We start from the raw sequence: 17,461 nt of genomic DNA, 5'->3' as shown, positions 1-17,461 counted from the left end.
ATGAGGACACGAGGATGAGAAGACAGATGAACCTAGGTATAGCCAATGAATGCCCAACAATAAGATAAGTATTGAATTGATATAATAGGCAGGTACATAACTTCGTACTATTTATAGGACCTACTACAAAGTTGGATAGATCATCTGGATATAACTGTTTACTATCCGTCTGTCCCCCAAATAGTTGCGATGGTCGTCTGAGACGCTCAGTATAATGATTGATACTCATTCAGTAAGGCAATTTCGGGAAGCATGCGAATACTGCATAGGGAATACTCGAGTCTTTGCCTATCTTCGTCTCTGTTTCTGCTGTGTACTTGCTAGACCACATGAGGGGTAAATACAGGTATTGAGTCACTTGATTTAAGACGATCAGCACTGCGCTCGCCAGATACAGAAAGGGGATACAAGAACTAAAGGAAATGAAAGAGAGGTATGGAAAAAGAGATGACAGACAAAAGAGTGAGCAAGCCGCACGCCCACACATGGATAGAAGATATATTCATAGAAAGGTCTGAGAGGTTGATGGAATCATATCATGTGACATGACAAGCTAAGATGCAAAAAAATGCAGGACCGGTTATGACTGGACTTGAGCGCCGGCAGTATACATGTATCTCGCAATACTCTCCTCATAACTCACGGTAATCACTCGGTCTTATTCTTCGGTGTCTTCCCTGGTGCCGCTGGGGATTGACGGGTTGGCGAAAGTACGGCGAATCTTCTTCTCTGGCGAATGGTGAGCTGAATGAGGTCCGTTGCTGGTTCGAGAAGTGACCCATGCCTGGTCCCTGGGATTGAAAGCCAGCATTCTGTGGCATTGAGCCTGCCATCTGGTTCATGGGTAGTACCTGCATGGATGGATTGCCCATGTTGCTATACATATTCGCTTGACCATAGGCATCCGCCGCCCCATTTGGCTGATTGCCATACATCCCGGTTTGAAGTGGATCAAACCCCATTGTGCTCATGGGATTCCATGCTTGATTCATGGCATTCGGAAACCCATTTGTTGGAAGGCCCATGGGGTTCATGAACCCCATTCCTCCGTTAATATACCCGGCGTGGGCAAAGGGCATACCTGACATGTTCTGTGACTGCATAAATGCAAAACCAGGAGGCATTTGTTGATTGAGTGGGAATGTGGTTTCATTAGAGGTGCTCTTGGCCTGTGAATCCGCGGGCTCAGTTGGCAATTCAGTGATAGGTTCCGCCTTCTGTTTCTTTGAGACATCCATGTGTGAATGGCCGAGGTCAGTGTTTGGAGGATGATCTTCAGCTGGTCGCTTCTTTGAAGTTGTATTCGCTGCACTGTTGACTGACGACGGCGAAAGAGGTTCTGCATGTGTCGCGGCATGTTTCTCTGAATCAGACCCTTTACAATCGATTTGACTATCAGGCGTCGTCAATGCTTTTTCTTTTTCTCTTCTCGAATCTGCTTTTTCAATTTCAAAGGCTTTAATTTTCGAGATAGCGTCGTCGTCCACAGAAAGGTTGTCGAGTAAAACGCCCTCCGTTGCACAGCCGGGGCAAACAAAATCAGTTTCAATCAATGCATTGGTAATACAATCATTGCAATAAGTTCGCTGGCAGCATGGTGTCTTAGTGGGCTCTAGAAACATTCGCTTATCAATTGGGCACTCCAAACCCCAGGATTGCAATTCTTTGCTGTATTCTGCTGCCGCTGCTTCAGCTGCCGCTGCCGAGGATGCTTTGACTTTTTCCTGGTACAATTCCCAAGCTGCTTTGTCTGGCTTTGCAATGACGAAATCACCATCTGCATTGACCATGACACCTGTATTTCTGAGATCTTCATTCGATCCATCCAATGCCAGCGATTCCGGTTTTTCTACCTTAGTCTGAAGAGACCGGGGAATCCCCGTAGACCGCTTTACTCGGTATTTACCATCGAATTTGGGATCATTATTCGTCGGGCATGCTTGAATCCAATGGCCTTAATAGCCAAGTCAGTTACTGAACCCAGCTTGTTCAAATTGGAGATAGAAATCTTTCTTACCCTTTTCTCGACATCGATAGCAGAGATACCCGGGAGGCGGAGGGTGGTCGGGAACGTTGACAGGCTTGCCCCTTCCACGACCGAATGGCACAGGCGTGGCACTAACAGTATTTTAGTATAAATTGCATGAGCCGTATGATTTGTGGATATGGACGTACTTTGCCATCTCCTGCTGTTGCTCTTTCCACTGGTTGGCCTGCAAATTAAAGAGCGCATTGATCTTCTCTTCTTCGGTCTGGGCATTATTGAGTTCCAAAACACTGTTGCTAACGGTATTGTTCGAGCTTGATGTCACTCTAGTCGACATTGGAACATCAGTCCGGGGTACGTTGCGGGCATTGACCGGCATTTTCCCAGAGACATAGCGCGCAGCACCACCTTTACCAGGTCGCGCGGCAGGTAACCTTCGAGCTATGACAGAGGTAGATCGTGGAATGATTGTAGTGTCATCATCATACTCTGCCGAAAAGTCAGTACTGAGGCTTTCTTCTTCCACCGTCTAATCCTTCCTCTTGCTGGTCTGTCCTCCTAACCGAATCAAATCCATGAATATGGAGCTGCAGAGCTTACCTTCGCCTGTATCCTCATTGTATATAGATAATTCAAAATCTGTCCCATCACCCAGTCTACTCTGATTGATAATTTCACGTTTCAATTCGAAAACAGAGATACCAGTTCCATCAAAAGTTACCCTTGAAGGTTCTTTTTGAGATTTGAACTTGAAGTGAACAGAGGATGACATTGTATTGATTGCGCGTCCAGAAAGTGTGTTTGTGAATGTAATTAGATCAAAATTAAAAGGGGTACCACTTTCTTCAGACTGAAGAATACAAGTGACAAGAACCACGGTAAGAAAGCGACACTGTAAGAGGTGGCAGATCGCCAAATGACAGATGATGACTCTAAGAATCCTCTCTTCAAAGGAAAAGTCCAGAGATCAAGTGACGGGAGTTGAGAGAGCAATAATGCTCGGAGTCAAGTTAAATTCGGAGCTGACAGGAATCGAGCGCTAAATGCGCAAACCAGAGCACATGGACAAGCCAGGGCCAGATTGAGAGACAATCGACAAGCCGATATCTTGGAGCGAATGTAGTGAGCTGAGTAGAAAGCAGGGCTTCTGTCAATCCATCAATAAAATTACTGACACAGGCCCACTTGCTCCTGCAACTCGAGCTCACACTTGAATTATCTCCTGGCTAAGTATCTAAGAAAGGTTGAATGATTGAGCCTGAATTGAGAAATCCACGGATACCTGGCGTCTGTTTTTGATGAACTTAGTGATTTATTTGCTGAAGTTGGACGAAGGTGTTCGACTTGATGGTGGCGTCCACGAGCTTGTCTGGAAAAGTCAAGGTAGCAAAGTCGTAGATAGTCAACCCATCCGAATCAGGGTAAGATATCAAAGGGCTAATTTAAAATCGCTTCTTTCTCCGCGTGGAAAACGGAGTGCGGCCGTAATTATCTCAAGAGTAACCAGGGAGTGAAGAGTATACAGATGTGTGGATGTACCCATATGAATTTGAAGTCATATGCTAAGGCGGTAAATGCTTTCCAGGTCAGCTGACTTTCTCCGGTCACGGTTCACGTCAACTCTTCCATTCCACTCTACAAAGTAATTCACTATATTCAAGAGCATGACTCCTTCGATAGATTTGGAAATGACGTCGTTGAAGTAAATTCTACATTGACAAGTTATGCTTATATTTACAGACATTTCTATATCTGGGAGCATCTACTCTTACAGGACGTTTTTAGTTGGTGGCTGTACCACAACTAAGTCTCAGAGCAGAGTGCACAATCCGTGATATCTCCTCGCATGCTTCTAATTAGGACCAGCCTCAAAGTTGCGAACTAAGAACCCTTCATTTTGAAGGTGTTCCTTGACCTGTCCCACTGTGTATTCGCCACGATGGAACTATAACTGCATCAGCTTGTGAAGAAAGGAGGAAGGGGACCATGCATACCATTCCAGCACCTAAAGCCGCGTCTGTTGTTGTATACCTAAAGACATCTTCGAAGTGTTTAGGCACACCTGCCCCGCTTGATGCAATTACGGGGATTTTGATGGCACCCTTGACATCATCAATCAGCTCCAAGTCAAATCCACTATTGCTTCCGTCCTTATCAATGCAATTCAAGAGGATTTCGCCCGCGCCCATTGCCTCCACGGCTCTAGCCAGCTGCCGGACATCCAAGTCTCGAGTTTCTCTTCCGCCTTTCACCGTGCACTGATACCAGCAATAGCTTTGTCCTGCAGAGTTCGGGTACTTTGTCCTGATCGTATGGTGCTTGGTGTCACTGGGATCTGACACATAGACTCGTTTGGGATCAACGCTCACGACCACGGCTTGGTTTCCATAAGCCTTGGAGATCGTCTCTATAGCAGTCTCGCCCGTCAATTTCTCGCCAGATGTATAGTACTGTTCAGCTGCAATGACGGCATCTGATCCAATACTAACTTTATCAGCACCAGACTTGAAATACATCGTGGCCACATCGAGAGCGGAGATGCGGGTGCCGTCTGGATCAACAGTGTCCCTGATGCCTCCTCCGATAGTCAGGGGAACGAAGACGGTCTCCGAAGTCCTCCTCAGAATTTCCAGCATTGGTGTGTCTGCGACCGGGCAGTTTCGGAAGGATGTGATATTGAGGAACGTGACCTCATCCGCGCCTTGCTCATAATATCTCTTTGCCATGTCAACCGGTTTCCCGAGGTTTCTTACCTGGCCACCAGCACCCATACCGACCTTCTCTCGGACGTCGTACTGATCACCTTTGGTAACGACAAGATCACCATCGTCATTCGTACGGACATCGAGACAGGCGATAATCCTTCGCGTGAGTCCATCACCCTTTGGCTTCTCACCCGAACATACTTCTCCAATCGGTTGAGATCTATCCCCATTCAAAAAAGCCCGGAGGGTCCGTAGTCCAGCCTGTCCACTTTTCTCGGGGTGAAACTGCGTTGCAAATATGTTTCCCCGTGCAATGGCGCCAATAAACTCCTGGTCGCCGTATGTAGCGGTAGCAACTGACCAACCATCTTTCTCGAGCACACCAGGTTGATAGAGGGCGGCATATGAATGGACGTAGTAATACTTGCTCTCCGGGTTTAAACCATAAAAGGTCTGACTTTCCGAACTCGTATTAAGAGCAGAGTTCCAGCCGATGTGAGGCACACTCTTCGTGTCGGCGTTGAATTTTTTCATTCGCATAGGGACAATTCCCAAGCCAGGGACGTCGGGGTCTTCTTCGGAGCCCTCGAAAAGGGCCTGTAGGCCAACACAGATTCCCATGATAGGTTTGCCCGACTCTACATGCTGTTTGATCGGTTCAAGGTAGCCGCCTTCGGAAAGCTGGGAAAGGCAATGGCCAAAATGGCCAACCCCAGGGACCACGAGTCTCTGCGATTTCGTATCAGTCCTGACATATCTAACGGCATAGAATATATCGCAATGGAGTTAGAAGCGCACCTCGGCATTTTTTATATCAGCTGGCGATGTGATCCATTCGACCTCAAAGCCAACTTTATTGATTGCATTCACTAGCGACCTGACATTCCCTGCAACATAGTCAAGCAGATGAACGGTGGGCATGATGGCAACTTGGTACCTTGCCGCGCAATAGGTAATGGCCCGTTAAAGAATCGGATTCTTAAACTCCTTCTGCCGGACTTTCGAATCTTGGATAAGAGAGAAATTGAGGGAAGAAGTAGTTATTTATCATTGCCTTCAATCTTTCACCCCACTATGGATGGATGACACGCTGAGTCATACCCTTCTCTCTCATTTTTTCCCCCTCCATTTTTGGGGCTTTTTCTGCCGGCGGGTGGAAAACCGCCATGTTTGAACAAAGTGATGATTGGATAATGTGAAAGTAGATGACAACCTAAGGTACCTAAGTATTAAGGTAAGCTTCAGTTGGATAAGGAAGGTGTACATTCCTCTCAAGAATCTCAAGTTAACCAGGTAATGACAGAAAGTAGAGAAATATATGTATAACTCATTCACTTGTTTCATCGCATCTGCCTGGATGTATGGAGGTGTGGTGCAAAAGTATCCAGGCTGCTAGTAAGCTTAGCTATAAAATTAAGGTAAGTCACAACACATAGTAATTTATATAGGAGTTAACTTTAATAGATTCTACTGAAAAGCTCTATAGATAAGATATTTCTCTGGATAGATAAAATAATTAAATCTAAAGCTATTCACACTAATAAAAGCTTATATCTTAGGGAATTTTAAGAGATAAGAGATCCTATCTTATAGAAAGCTTCCCCTTTTGCCTATAGCCTTTCTAATTTTAATTATCTTTATCTATATAGCCTTCCTTATACTTATTCCCTCCTTCTAGCTAAATAATAAGCTCTATATAATAGATTAGATACTTAATCCACTATTAAATATACTTCTATAAGAGCTTATTCTATATCTTTATCTAGGCCTCTTTCCCTATCTTCTTATTATAGGGAGCTCCTTAAGAAGTTATATATTATTTAAGCTATAGCTAGGCTAGCTTAATAGTATTTAGATTTAGTAAATTCCTTAGTTAGTTAAGGATCTTCTTAACCTTATAAAGCTAATAGACTATCTACTAGAAATAGTAATAATAAGCTAGAGCTAAATCTTTAAAAATAATTATATTTAGTTATATAGAGGTGCATTCTTTAGTAAAAGGTATTAGCTTAGGGATAAGGACTTCCTAGATAGATATAAGATTTAACTAATTAGTATCTTTTTCTTAGTAAAATTAATAGAAAAAGAAATACTTATCTTATAATATCTATACTAGTTAATACTATCTTTTAAATCTTATATAAGTAGCTCATTCTTCTTATTCTACTTCTACTTAGGTAGATAGCTAGGTATCTTATTATTCTGAAGCTTTAGATATACTAAGATAACTTTTATCTTCTATTTAGTCTTTTATATAGGCTTAAGCTCCTAATTTAAAGCTTCTATCTTTAGCTAAGTAAGCCTCTTATCTTAAGCTATCTCTAGAGCTTAGATATAAAGAGGTCCTTTCTTATTATAAAAGAATACTTCTTATACTATAAAATTACTACTTCCCTTCTATTATTAATATATAATAGTAGAATTATCTCTCTTCTTATTTATATACTAGACTTATAGGGCTTTATACTGCTGCCCTAGAGAGATAGAGGTTTTATCTATAAATATTATATTTTTCTAATCTTTAATTATCTAATTTTTATAGGTAAGATAAAAGAGAAGTCTTTTTTATTTTATTTTATTAGTTAGATCTAGCTTTATAGTTATTTTTACTATCTTAAGCCTATGCTTCTTTAGGATATATAAAATAGTAAAATAAGAGATACTAACTTTAAATATAAGTATTTTAAATAATTTTTTATACTTATTTTAATCCTTTCTTATTAATTTAAGGATAGCCTACTTAGTAGCTTTAGTAATCTCCTTAGGGTAGCCTGTACACTTCCTATCTTATATATATTTAGGGAAGATATATAGATTAATCTCTGATTTATAGTTATAATCTATAGCCTTTTTAACCTAGTTATAAATTATCTAAGTAGGAAGCTAAAGAGAGCTCCTTACTATTCTAATATTAATATTTATAGTTAGTAAGGTAAGGGCTTAAGTATATATAGTATCTAAATAAGTAATACACATCTTTAGCTTCCTTTTCTGTAGATTTCAGGGTGTACAGCACAGAGATTCACAGGCAGGCAGGCAGGCAGGCAGGGAGGTAGGCAGGCAGGCAGGCAGGTAGGCAGGCAGGTAGGCAGGCTACTAAGGTGGGCTGAATGCTCTGTTAAATCTATTTTGATAGAGAAAAGGGGTTGTGAATAGCTTCAAATTAGTATAAGTCTAGCAGTAAGAAATTAATGAAACTAGAAGAACTAGAGAAGATAGTTGATCAATAGCTCTTCCTAGTAAATTTAGTGTATAAGCTATGTAAAACTATTACATTTAATTTTACTAGCAGCCCAGATACTTTTGCACCACACCTCTGTACATAACATAGGGAACTGGTACTACACAAAGAACTTGTTTGGAGTATAATAGGTAAACTCCCGCACTGTATCAGTAGGTACTGATAGATTTGTAACAATATTGCTCAAAGAAGAGAAAGATATTGGCAGGTAAAACATCCATTGGACTTTGTAGCTGCCCATAAGAACATATAATCAATGTTTTAGAAGCAAATTGTCTACGTGAGACCATCGCGATCAGATAATCATCGACTCTGAGATGTGGCGTCAGGACTTTGAAGGTATATGAGCCCGTTCCGAGGCTGTTATTCCATGTTAGCATGGGTCACTATTGATTTTTGTAATATGTGACTCACTGGGGAGAACTGCCTCAGGCATACTCCAGCGGCCTTTAAGATTGCAGCACTCTGTTTCCCTAGTTAGCTGGGATATCTTTTCAATGAAGCTTTCAAAACAAACTTCTTGATCCATATTATATCCCTGGGAATAAACGACTTCCGAAATACCAACTTGAGCGATCTTGACAGTGCAAGTTAAGCAAGGGCACCTAGTGTTGTGGTTAGTACTGCGGATCGCAATCAACAGAGCAGGGAAGACTCACGTATCGCAATAGAGTATTGAGCCTTCGCGTATGCGTTCCCTGCCAGCCTCCAGCAAGGCGTTTTCTTCAGCGTGGAGACAAAGGCAAGTCGATAGGCCAACGCCCCCTCTTTCGCCACGATTACATCGTGGACCTACAGATCCGTAAGTTACCAGTCAAGTGCGCAAAGATGCGAAAGAAAGAAAATGTAAGTCCAGGGGTTCCATACATCCGCCCTCATTACAGTTGGTGAGATGTCGAGGGGTACCGTTGTATCCGGTGCTGATTACACGGCGCTCACGGACAAGTACACAGCCTACTCTTCTCTTCATGCAATTACTCCTCTGCGCTGCAAGTGCAGCCAATTGCATGAAATACTGATCCCAATTTGGGCGCAAGCGTTGATCATCAGCAAGATCCACGGCCTTTAGAGCAGCATGCAAGTCTTGCAGCGAAGAAGATGAGTTGAACAAGCGCACATGGGCGCGGTCAGTCAGGTAGGCACGACCGATGTCCTTATCATAGAGATGTCGGTCATTCCAGAGAACGAATTTCTCGAGCACCGGCGGATGGAGCTGTCGCCTTTTGCATCTAGCGCAATGTTAACAGCCGGTCTTTGCGATGTTCATTTGCGACAGTAATCGCTGTTGATTGGGACTTACCTATCTGTGAAGCGCTTCCATCGAAGGCTGACAGGAGCATCAACACTTACGAGAAGGAAGAACGGGCGTTGAAGAAAGCGATCTATGGTGACAGCATCCCAGATATCAGTGGTCACCCAACACTCCTGCCATCTCTTTGTTGCAAAGTCTAGGAGCGTTTCAGCACTTTCGAACTCAAACTCCGCTGAGGAACCATCTCCCCGCCTGCGGATTTCTGAAGCTTGTAAACGAAGATCATCATCCGGCTCATCGGCTATCTGAGGATAGCGTCTACCACTCAACTCCAGGAGCTGGAATTTATGATGTTCAATAAGATATTGTGCAATGGCATGCTTGCCCGAGCATATTCCTTTCCTCACACAGATATTAGTAGCTGTTTGGCTTGATGTACTCCCCTACAAGAATCAACAATGATAGAGAAAAAAATCTCAGCTGACCTCCGCATAAGCCAATTAACATCCTTTATCTGTTGCAGAGAAATGAAGAAATCCAGGTGGAGAGGAGAAAGACAAGATCATAACGCGGCAATAAACAATAAATTAGTGACCGAGATAAAAATTCTGGGCCAGGTGATGATTTTGTTTGATCAGTTCGAGAGATACGACTGAAAGATTTGGTTTGGCCAGTTGACCATTATTGGAGAAGCATACTACCTTGGTTAGCATATCAGACGATCCACCAGCAATAAAATGGCTCTCCAGTAGTCTCCACAAGACCATATTCTTCCATGCACAGATGGCCTTGGTCCAGCCAGCACGGAGTAGTTAACATAGTATCTACCTTATCTAGATTCTAGTCCTTGGTGTCCAATCTATCTCCTGTGATATTGGGAGTTATTAGATAGTATCCACAAAGTAATTCGAATAGTGATACGTACGTTAGGTACATATAGTCGAGTGATAGGGTCTCGTGGTCCCTCAGATACCTGGGTAGTAGGTAAGCCAAGATGACTAGGGACCGTGAGGGGTACGGAGATAGTTATCGACTCGTCCTCCTGCCCCTACCTCCAAAGCTACAGCTACTCTAGGTACTTAGAAGACAGTACATGCTCATAAACGCCATTCCTAAGCCTCATTACTCGCTTCTGGAGTCGCGTGGAGGAAAGTGTCGATCAACAATTAAAAATATAATAATGATCGAAGTCTTTCACTCTGCAACAGAAGCTACCCCTCATTAGAATACAACTGGCTCCTCAACACATCCGCGAGAACGCCCAAGTTTTGAGCAAACAGTGGAATTCATACAATATGCAGTACGCGCCATTTGCTTCAGATATAGAGCTTCCGTTCTATACGGCTCTAGCTTCGCTGAAAATCAACCGGGACAAACTCGATGACTCTGCCCGCAAAGTATTGGGGTTGTACGAACTACGTCCTGCAGACCCGCCAAATAACTCTTGTCGGATGCAGATACACGGAAATGCCTTGATCAGCGATGAGTGAGTTTACTGCCTACAACCCTCTGTTTCCAGAGTCTCCATCGTGTATCATCTTATTATGCAGTGATTATGATTGTGATCCCTGATCGAGAATCAATCCAGAGTGCCGGCTGGCTACTACAGAGCCGAGGGGACCATCAAGAATCTCAATACCATTGAAGAATATCGGAACATAGATAAATCGCAGGTTCTCCAACAGGCCGGAAAGATGGTCAGCATTTGCCATGCCTTTGTTGTATCGAGTCATGCTGATTAGATTCGTTCAAGATATGGAATGCAATAGAGGATGGCAGCATCTACTTGTGTCCCTCCTTGTTGTCCTCCTTCATAATTCTATCATATGCCGATCTCAAAAAGTACAAGTTTCATTACTGGTTTGCATTCCCTGCACTCCACTCAGAGCCCCCTTGGACTCCTGACACAGTCACTTCCAAGGGGGTTGAATCTCACATCCAAACGAGAAGCGAGGCGCTGGCGTTTTTGTCCAGTGCCGAAGATTCGACACTCTCGGAAGCCGTTCAGGCCTGGGCCCGCGGCGTTCGTGCCCATGAACGAGGTTTTTTTCTCGCTAAGAGGTCCCGCACATCCGGTGACAACGTTGGTCCAAACATTGAAGGAGATGCCAGAAATATCAATAATCCTTCCCCACGGATAAGCGACCACATTTGGGAGATAGATTCGCTGGCGGCTTATGAAAGCGGGTTTTTTGAAGATGCAGATTCCGACGACTGCTTTCTTGGTTTTGTGGATCCATCAAACTTTGATAATGCGCCAGGCTGGATGCTAAGAAATCTGCTGGTGCTTGTGAAGCAACGATGGGGCTTGCAAAGAGTACAAATCCTGAGATATCGTGATACCATACGCGGAAAGGGCCGCAGTATGATATTAACGATGAAGCAGAAGGAACAGGCTCCATTAGAGACTGCGATCAATGACATGCCGAAAGTAACCGGCTGGGAGCGTAACACGGCCGGAAAGCTTACAGGGAGATTAGTGGATCTCACAGAATATCTGGACCCCAGGAGGTAAGTCTGTGTTGCGTAGCTTCAGACGACATATATCATCTAACCCTACGTTTCTATGGCCAGGTTGGCAGACCAGTCCGTTGATCTCAACCTGAAACTCATGAAATGGCGGATCAGCCCAGCACTTGATCTTGAAAGGATCAAGCATACTAAATGCCTTTTACTTGGGGCAGGCACTTTGGGAAGCTATGTCGCTCGAAATCTAATGGTATGCTCATTTGAACTGCTAACAATCATTGATATGTTACAAACACTGAGAGTAATGACAGGCCTGGGGAGTCAGAAAGATAACTTTTGTGGACAATGGAAATGTATCATTTTCGAATCCGGTGAGGCAGCCACTTTTCAATTTTTCTGACTGCCTGGAAGGGGGAGCTAGAAAAGCCCCTAGAGCTGCACAAGCATTGTCAGAGATATACCCTGGGGTCGAAGCCACAGGACATGTTCTATCAGTGCCGATGGCCGGCCACCCAATTATCGACACAGAGAAGACCCGGAAGGAATTTGAAGTTCTCAAGGGCTTGATCGATGAACATGATGTCATCTTTCTTCTTATGGATACAAGAGAATCGCGCTGGCTCCCGACGGTCATGGGTAAAGCAGCCTCCAAGATCGTGATGAATGCAGCTCTTGGCTTTGATTCCTTCGTCGTCATGCGACATGGTATGAAGAACGATGCGGATCCAAGCTCGGAGCTGGGATGCTATTTCTGCAATGACGTAGTCGCACCGATGAACGTAAGTCATATCCAAAAACGGCACTGAAATGCGACTGACTCTTTTGATAAGTCCGTAAAGGATCAGACACTTGATCAGCAATGCACCGTCACTCGACCAGGTATAGCCGCCATAGCATCGGCCCTCTTGGTTGAGCTCCTTGTTTCGGTTCTGCAACACCCCCAAGGTGGCGCAGCACCAGCACCAGCCTCGAAGAATGACGACCGGGGTTCTCATCCGCTGGGCCTTGTGCCACATCAAATCAGAGGATTTCTGTCATCGTTTGAGAACATTCCCGTGATAGGGAAGAGCTACAATTGCTGCAGCGCCTGCTCAGAGAATGTTATTGGCGCTTACAAGGAGCAAGGTTGGGCTTTTGTACAAAAAGCTCTAAATGAGACTGGTTATGTGGAGGAAATAAGCGGCCTGAAGGAGGTTAGTCAAACCATTGTTTCTCTCTCCCGCGACCCTTCTATTGTCTCCTTGTCCCCTTTCAACGTTCACTATCCTTTCTCTGGCTTGGGACCTGGATAAATCATTAACATGATATTAGGTCCAACTGAGAGCAGAGGCAACAGCTGATGATATCGAATGGGACGAGTCCTTTGAGAATGAGGGCGAAGAAATCATCTAAGATCTATGATCGTAGATCGACCTTGTACGCACCAGAGCTAGGAGAAATGCACAACACCGCAGATGATAGGTCCTTGTCAGACACCGACACCTTCACATGAGCTTGAACACTTCGTCTTTTAGCGCATCGTACTTTCTATCAAGACCAACAAAGAACGCTTCTTTGGATTCCTACCCCAAAAGAAATTAGTACATAACAGTGCCAACTTTCTTTGGAGCTTTTGGGCGCTTACAGTGCGCGAAGACTCTGGTTTGATCCTGTGAACTTTTTGAAAGAGTGCCTTGAGTTGTTTTTCTAAGTCTTTGTCTTCTGCTCCTTGATAGAACTTGCACACGAAGTGACCCCCAGCCTTCAGAGTGTCATAGCTGAATCGCAATGCAGCACGGCAAAGATCCTTGCCAAGTCAGCTCAAGTGATATAGATTTTGGTGTCTGGAGTTGTTTACCATTGAACCAGCGTGGTCTCGGAAGCTCATGCCGCTTGTGTTCATCATCCTATTATAAGGGTCACTTAAACTTCTCTTCCAGAACCCAGTGGTTTGATACCAGGGTGCTGACATATCACTTAGAACCACGTCTACAGTCCTTCCTGATGCATGGTCATTCTGAGAATCAATCCTCAGATCCGCCTCGGACCTCTCGCCCAAGAGAGAATTGTTGATAGTCGTTGAAATCAATACTTGATTGTGGTGCATAGCAGCCGGAAATTGGCCGAGGGCGCGTGGTCTGCCCCTTTGGGGGTCCCGCAAGAACTCTTGGACGTAGGCCTGGATCTCGGGGTCTAAAAAGTTGCCTTGTATTGTAGAGACACCTTTGGGTGGTTGTGCTGGAATTATATCCACGCCGAGAACCCGTCCATTTGGCTGGGTACGAGTTGCAGCCACCTGCAAAAGAGTTAGAGGCTTTGTCCAATTTTCGTTGTAAAATCAAGGGCGAACCTGAGACCACGAGCCCGGAGCGTATCCCTGTGGAAAATGGATGTTTTCAGCGTGATATTCAACTTTGCATGCAATGAGAGTCTTTACCAGGTCAACAACTGTTTGCCCGTTCTTGAATATGCGGTACTTCTCATCAATCTAAGTGCGTGATGGTGAGTAGACAAGCATGGGACAACAGATGGCGCAAAGTAAATAGCATGGATACCTGTAATAATTTGAATGCAGCTCGACTCTTTAATCCTTGCACTGCTGCAGCTTTTGTGAACTGATCTCTAAGCTGACGTGCCTGCCATCTCTTTGAGGATGAATGCCTCCTAAATATAAGAGTATTTATATCATGCAACTGAACCTTTCTAGTCCTATTGAAGTATGATAAATAGAACATGTTGCTAAGTCTTCTTACGTGTTATTATAAGTTATACCAAATGGGTTATGAAATGAAGATGTAGAAAATAAGTTTTGGTGCTCGGTATATAACTAGATAGACATAACTTGAAGCAAATCAATAATTAGTGAATGAAGTTTTTCCCTCGCGTGGACCTGCACGTGTCTGCTTTGGACACTATACTGATTATGTACTCCACAATCTATATGACATGGGGAATTTGGGATACATGAGAGGTATGACGCGACGTCGCAAATTTGCGGATTTCAGTTCTGAAATTGTAGAAGGCAGATTATGGTCCTGTAAGGATACTTACAATAACCTGCGACATTTTGCCTCGATTATAGAGTCAAAGCTCAAGGGTGACCGAACTCAGGTTACGGAACGGCAAGTAGTTGAGCACAGAAGCTCAGTATAAAACACGGTGTACCTGGCGCCAAGTTCAAAGACCCAGGCTTTGAGGGTCGATGAACACTATTTAGATAATAGTGTCTACCTAGGTATGTACGGATATTGGTCTGCTATAGCTTAGGGCAATGCCTTAGGTTAACATAAAAATACTACCGCATACAAGATTAATGAGGAATATAAAATTGCTCAACCACCATAGCATCTTCTAATAGCTACCAAGCCTAATAATGTGAATATTCATACATCTCCATATCCAACCCGGAAAAGAGAGAAGAAAGAAGAAAGAAGCATAAAAAGTAGCTCTATTCTTAAATCACTTTCATGCTGGATGTCTGTGCATGTAAGTTTAATATCAAGGTAACCGTAAGCTAATTATATACAAGTTTATACGCATATGCCTTGAAGCGTGCACCCACTTAGCTCATATTCAAGAGGTATCACCTCTATCTCTGATGGTCATAAAGTAACTTCTTGATTTGCATACCTTCCTTACATGGGCAAAACTTTTACGCTGACCTGAAGCGTTCCGATAGATAGGTAGTATTACAGATACTATAAAAGTTTTAACTTAAAACCCCAGGCGCCGTGATTACACCCTGTTGGACATATGCAGTTCAAAGAGCTTACCGAGCGACGTTCCGTATGATATTCTAACTAGTAAGCTAGCTTACGTAGAAGGGGACCCGAAGATCAAGCCTTAGAACTTATGTGAAGGCACTGTATGCTGAAATTTGAGCAATGGGTATCATACTAAGAGTAGCCGTTGAGTGGATTGGTACCCTGCAAGGCCTAAAACCTCTTTCGATCCTTTTTCAGAGGCGAGAATTCTGTTGAAGGGCCAAAACCAAGGGTTTGCGGCATACTGGACTGGGCACCCAGCTGTGAACCATCAGAAAGATTGGGTCCAGATCCAAAAGCAAGCTTACGTCCTGGTTTTCTAACCTCAAGGATATCCAAATCTTCATCCATTGCTAGCAGGTTTTTATCTCGTTGATATGCCAACTTGCGCTTCTTTGGCCTGTTCTGGGGAATTTCAGGAGCGTGGTCGAGAGAAAGACTCACGCCTTGTGTCAGGATCTCATCACTCGAATGAGGAGACTGTGGCTTTATCGGTAATGTTCTCGTTGCCTTGGTTTTGAAATGCTTTCGGCCGGGCTTTTTGATGTTTATAGGACGCAGTTCATCGCCGGATGACGACATCCTGCCATCCTCTTGTCGCCCGAGAGCAGCATTATCAGCCAGTCCCGTTCTATCGGCGAAGGTTTTTTCTGGCGTGTGTGCACCCCCGGCGACTGTGCGCAGTTCATTTAGATCATCGTCTGAGCTGCTCGGGGTATCCTGAAGCGCGCCTGCGCGTTTCAGAAACGGTGTGATCGAGAAGGATGATTTGTCGCCAGGTAACGCTGACGGTTGTTTACCCTTGTTACGAGGCTGTATGGCCCCCGGAGTTGCAATAGTCATTTCGGGAATGAGCTGGGGGGCTGATCGCTGGAGTGGGGCAGCGCGAGGTTTCGCAAGAGACTCGGAGGTCACAGTTGTTTTCGAAGCGAGGCGCTGCTGGTGAGAATCACTCTGAGCTTCTTGAGATTGATATTTAATTAGTCGTAATTTCCGATTTAAGTTTACAAGCTTCTCTTCCAGAGCAACACGTTGAGCATCACTTTCAAGGATTTGATGACGTGCACTGCGACTCTGAAGCTCCAGCGCCTCTGTTTGCTCTGCGAGTTGCTTGCATTTTTGCTCGAGTTTCGATGACAGCATCACAATCTCCTCTGCCTGGCGTGTCTCTCGAGACTGAGTGCGTTCGTGAGCGCGCTTTTCGTTCTCATATTGTTCTTCAATCGTGCTGAGCTGCCGTGTCAGTGCCTGTTTCTCGGCGACAATGTTCTGGAGGGAAGTATCATGCCGTCTCATACGTTCTATTTCTGAACGCAGACTGGCCAATTCTCTAGAAAGACGAACATTCTCGTCCATCATTTTAGTGGTCTCGGAGGCAGCGTTGCTCAGTGATGCTAACTCGTTCTATCATACCATTAGGAGGAAGTTCATCAACAGGTCCAAAGAGTATATTGCACCTACACGCAGGTTGTCAATCTCATATGATGAGACATGCAGGGTATTGTTTAAGCGATCCACTTCATTCTGACTGTGATTGAGCCGCAGACGAAGTTGTGATTCAGTTTCTCGATTTTTTACCAGCTCTTGGTTGGCCTGATCTAGCTGTATCTGCAAATTCTCGTTTTCAAACTGCAAGAGCAGCTGCTGCATGTCTTTTATTCGGCCTCGGTCAACTTCTAAGAAATGCATAGTCTGCTGCGTTGTTCGATCATATTCTCGCTCGAAGTGCGCTGTGGCGAGGGCCATTTCACACTGGTGATTTGAGTGAGTTCCAAGTCTGTTTAAAATGGTAGTGGACATACATCATCAAGATTATATGTTGTTGCCATCATGCCAGGAATTACTTTGACATGTGGACCATAGATAAGGGAAGATGTACTGAGGTAGTGATGGTTGACAAGGCCAAGAAAACTTGCTTCAGCAGAAGAGTGAGACACCGAAGCTGAGATGGTATCCAACCACAAGATATACAATAGAAGATACTCCTGGCCTGTCACTCTTATGATATGAGAGTAGCGAATAACGTGTACCGCGAACGCGTTTCTTGGTCGGAAAAACTAAACC

The 17,461-nt window shown here is 44.2% G+C and overlaps 6 protein-coding genes across 6 annotated transcripts, besides 2 other annotated features; 1 reads left to right on the top strand and 5 right to left on the bottom strand.

Moving 5' to 3' along the window:
• Positions 1-632: 632 nt before the first annotated feature.
• ACLA_068090 (cleavage polyadenylation factor subunit MPE1) lies at positions 633-2,759 on the bottom strand (the record flags this gene model as incomplete). The annotated part of the gene is made up of 4 exons (XM_001275207.1): positions 633-1,954; positions 2,018-2,118; positions 2,176-2,476; positions 2,588-2,759. The coding sequence occupies 4 exons, from the start codon at positions 2,757-2,759 to the stop codon at positions 633-635; spliced, it is 1,896 nt and encodes a 631-aa protein (XP_001275208.1).
• A 1,080-nt stretch (positions 2,760-3,839) lies between these two features.
• ACLA_068080 (imidazoleglycerol-phosphate synthase) lies at positions 3,840-5,613 on the bottom strand (the record flags this gene model as incomplete). The annotated part of the gene is made up of 3 exons (XM_001275206.1): positions 3,840-3,932; positions 3,982-5,421; positions 5,491-5,613. The coding sequence occupies 3 exons, from the start codon at positions 5,611-5,613 to the stop codon at positions 3,840-3,842; spliced, it is 1,656 nt and encodes a 551-aa protein (XP_001275207.1).
• A 2,104-nt stretch (positions 5,614-7,717) lies between these two features.
• Positions 7,718-7,786: a microsatellite.
• Positions 7,719-7,786: a microsatellite.
• Positions 7,787-8,296: 510 nt separating this feature from the next.
• ACLA_068070 (deoxycytidine monophosphate deaminase) lies at positions 8,297-8,942 on the bottom strand (the record flags this gene model as incomplete). Its single annotated transcript, XM_001275205.1, has 4 exons — positions 8,297-8,398; positions 8,451-8,538; positions 8,593-8,725; positions 8,801-8,942. 4 exons carry the CDS (start codon positions 8,940-8,942, stop codon positions 8,297-8,299), a joined length of 465 nt encoding a protein of 154 aa, XP_001275206.1.
• A 1,538-nt stretch (positions 8,943-10,480) lies between these two features.
• On the top strand, positions 10,481-13,046 carry ACLA_068060 (putative autophagy ubiquitin-activating enzyme ApgG; the record flags this gene model as incomplete). Its single annotated transcript, XM_001275204.1, has 7 exons — positions 10,481-10,671; positions 10,774-10,882; positions 10,939-11,696; positions 11,760-11,904; positions 11,966-12,433; positions 12,485-12,847; positions 12,966-13,046. 7 exons carry the CDS (start codon positions 10,481-10,483, stop codon positions 13,044-13,046), a joined length of 2,115 nt encoding a protein of 704 aa, XP_001275205.1.
• A 118-nt stretch (positions 13,047-13,164) lies between these two features.
• ACLA_068050 (21S rRNA (uridine(2791)-2'-O)-methyltransferase MRM2) lies at positions 13,165-14,368 on the bottom strand (the record flags this gene model as incomplete). The annotated part of the gene is made up of 5 exons (XM_001275203.1): positions 13,165-13,440; positions 13,492-13,929; positions 13,984-14,010; positions 14,071-14,121; positions 14,189-14,368. 5 exons carry the CDS (start codon positions 14,366-14,368, stop codon positions 13,165-13,167), a joined length of 972 nt encoding a protein of 323 aa, XP_001275204.1.
• Positions 14,369-15,568: 1,200 nt separating this feature from the next.
• On the bottom strand, positions 15,569-17,143 carry ACLA_068040 (uncharacterized protein; the record flags this gene model as incomplete). The annotated part of the gene is made up of 2 exons (XM_001275202.1): positions 15,569-16,801; positions 16,859-17,143. The coding sequence occupies 2 exons, from the start codon at positions 17,141-17,143 to the stop codon at positions 15,569-15,571; spliced, it is 1,518 nt and encodes a 505-aa protein (XP_001275203.1).
• Between the last annotated feature and the right edge of the window lie 318 nt (positions 17,144-17,461).

This window comes from Aspergillus clavatus, genomic scaffold (genome assembly GCF_000002715.2).
Source record: "Aspergillus clavatus NRRL 1 1099423829791 genomic scaffold, whole genome shotgun sequence".
Classification (NCBI taxonomy): Eukaryota; Fungi; Ascomycota; class Eurotiomycetes; order Eurotiales; family Aspergillaceae; genus Aspergillus; species Aspergillus clavatus.
The sequence above is the reverse complement of the archived record's forward strand: the minus strand, read 5'-3'. Positions and strand labels throughout refer to the sequence as shown.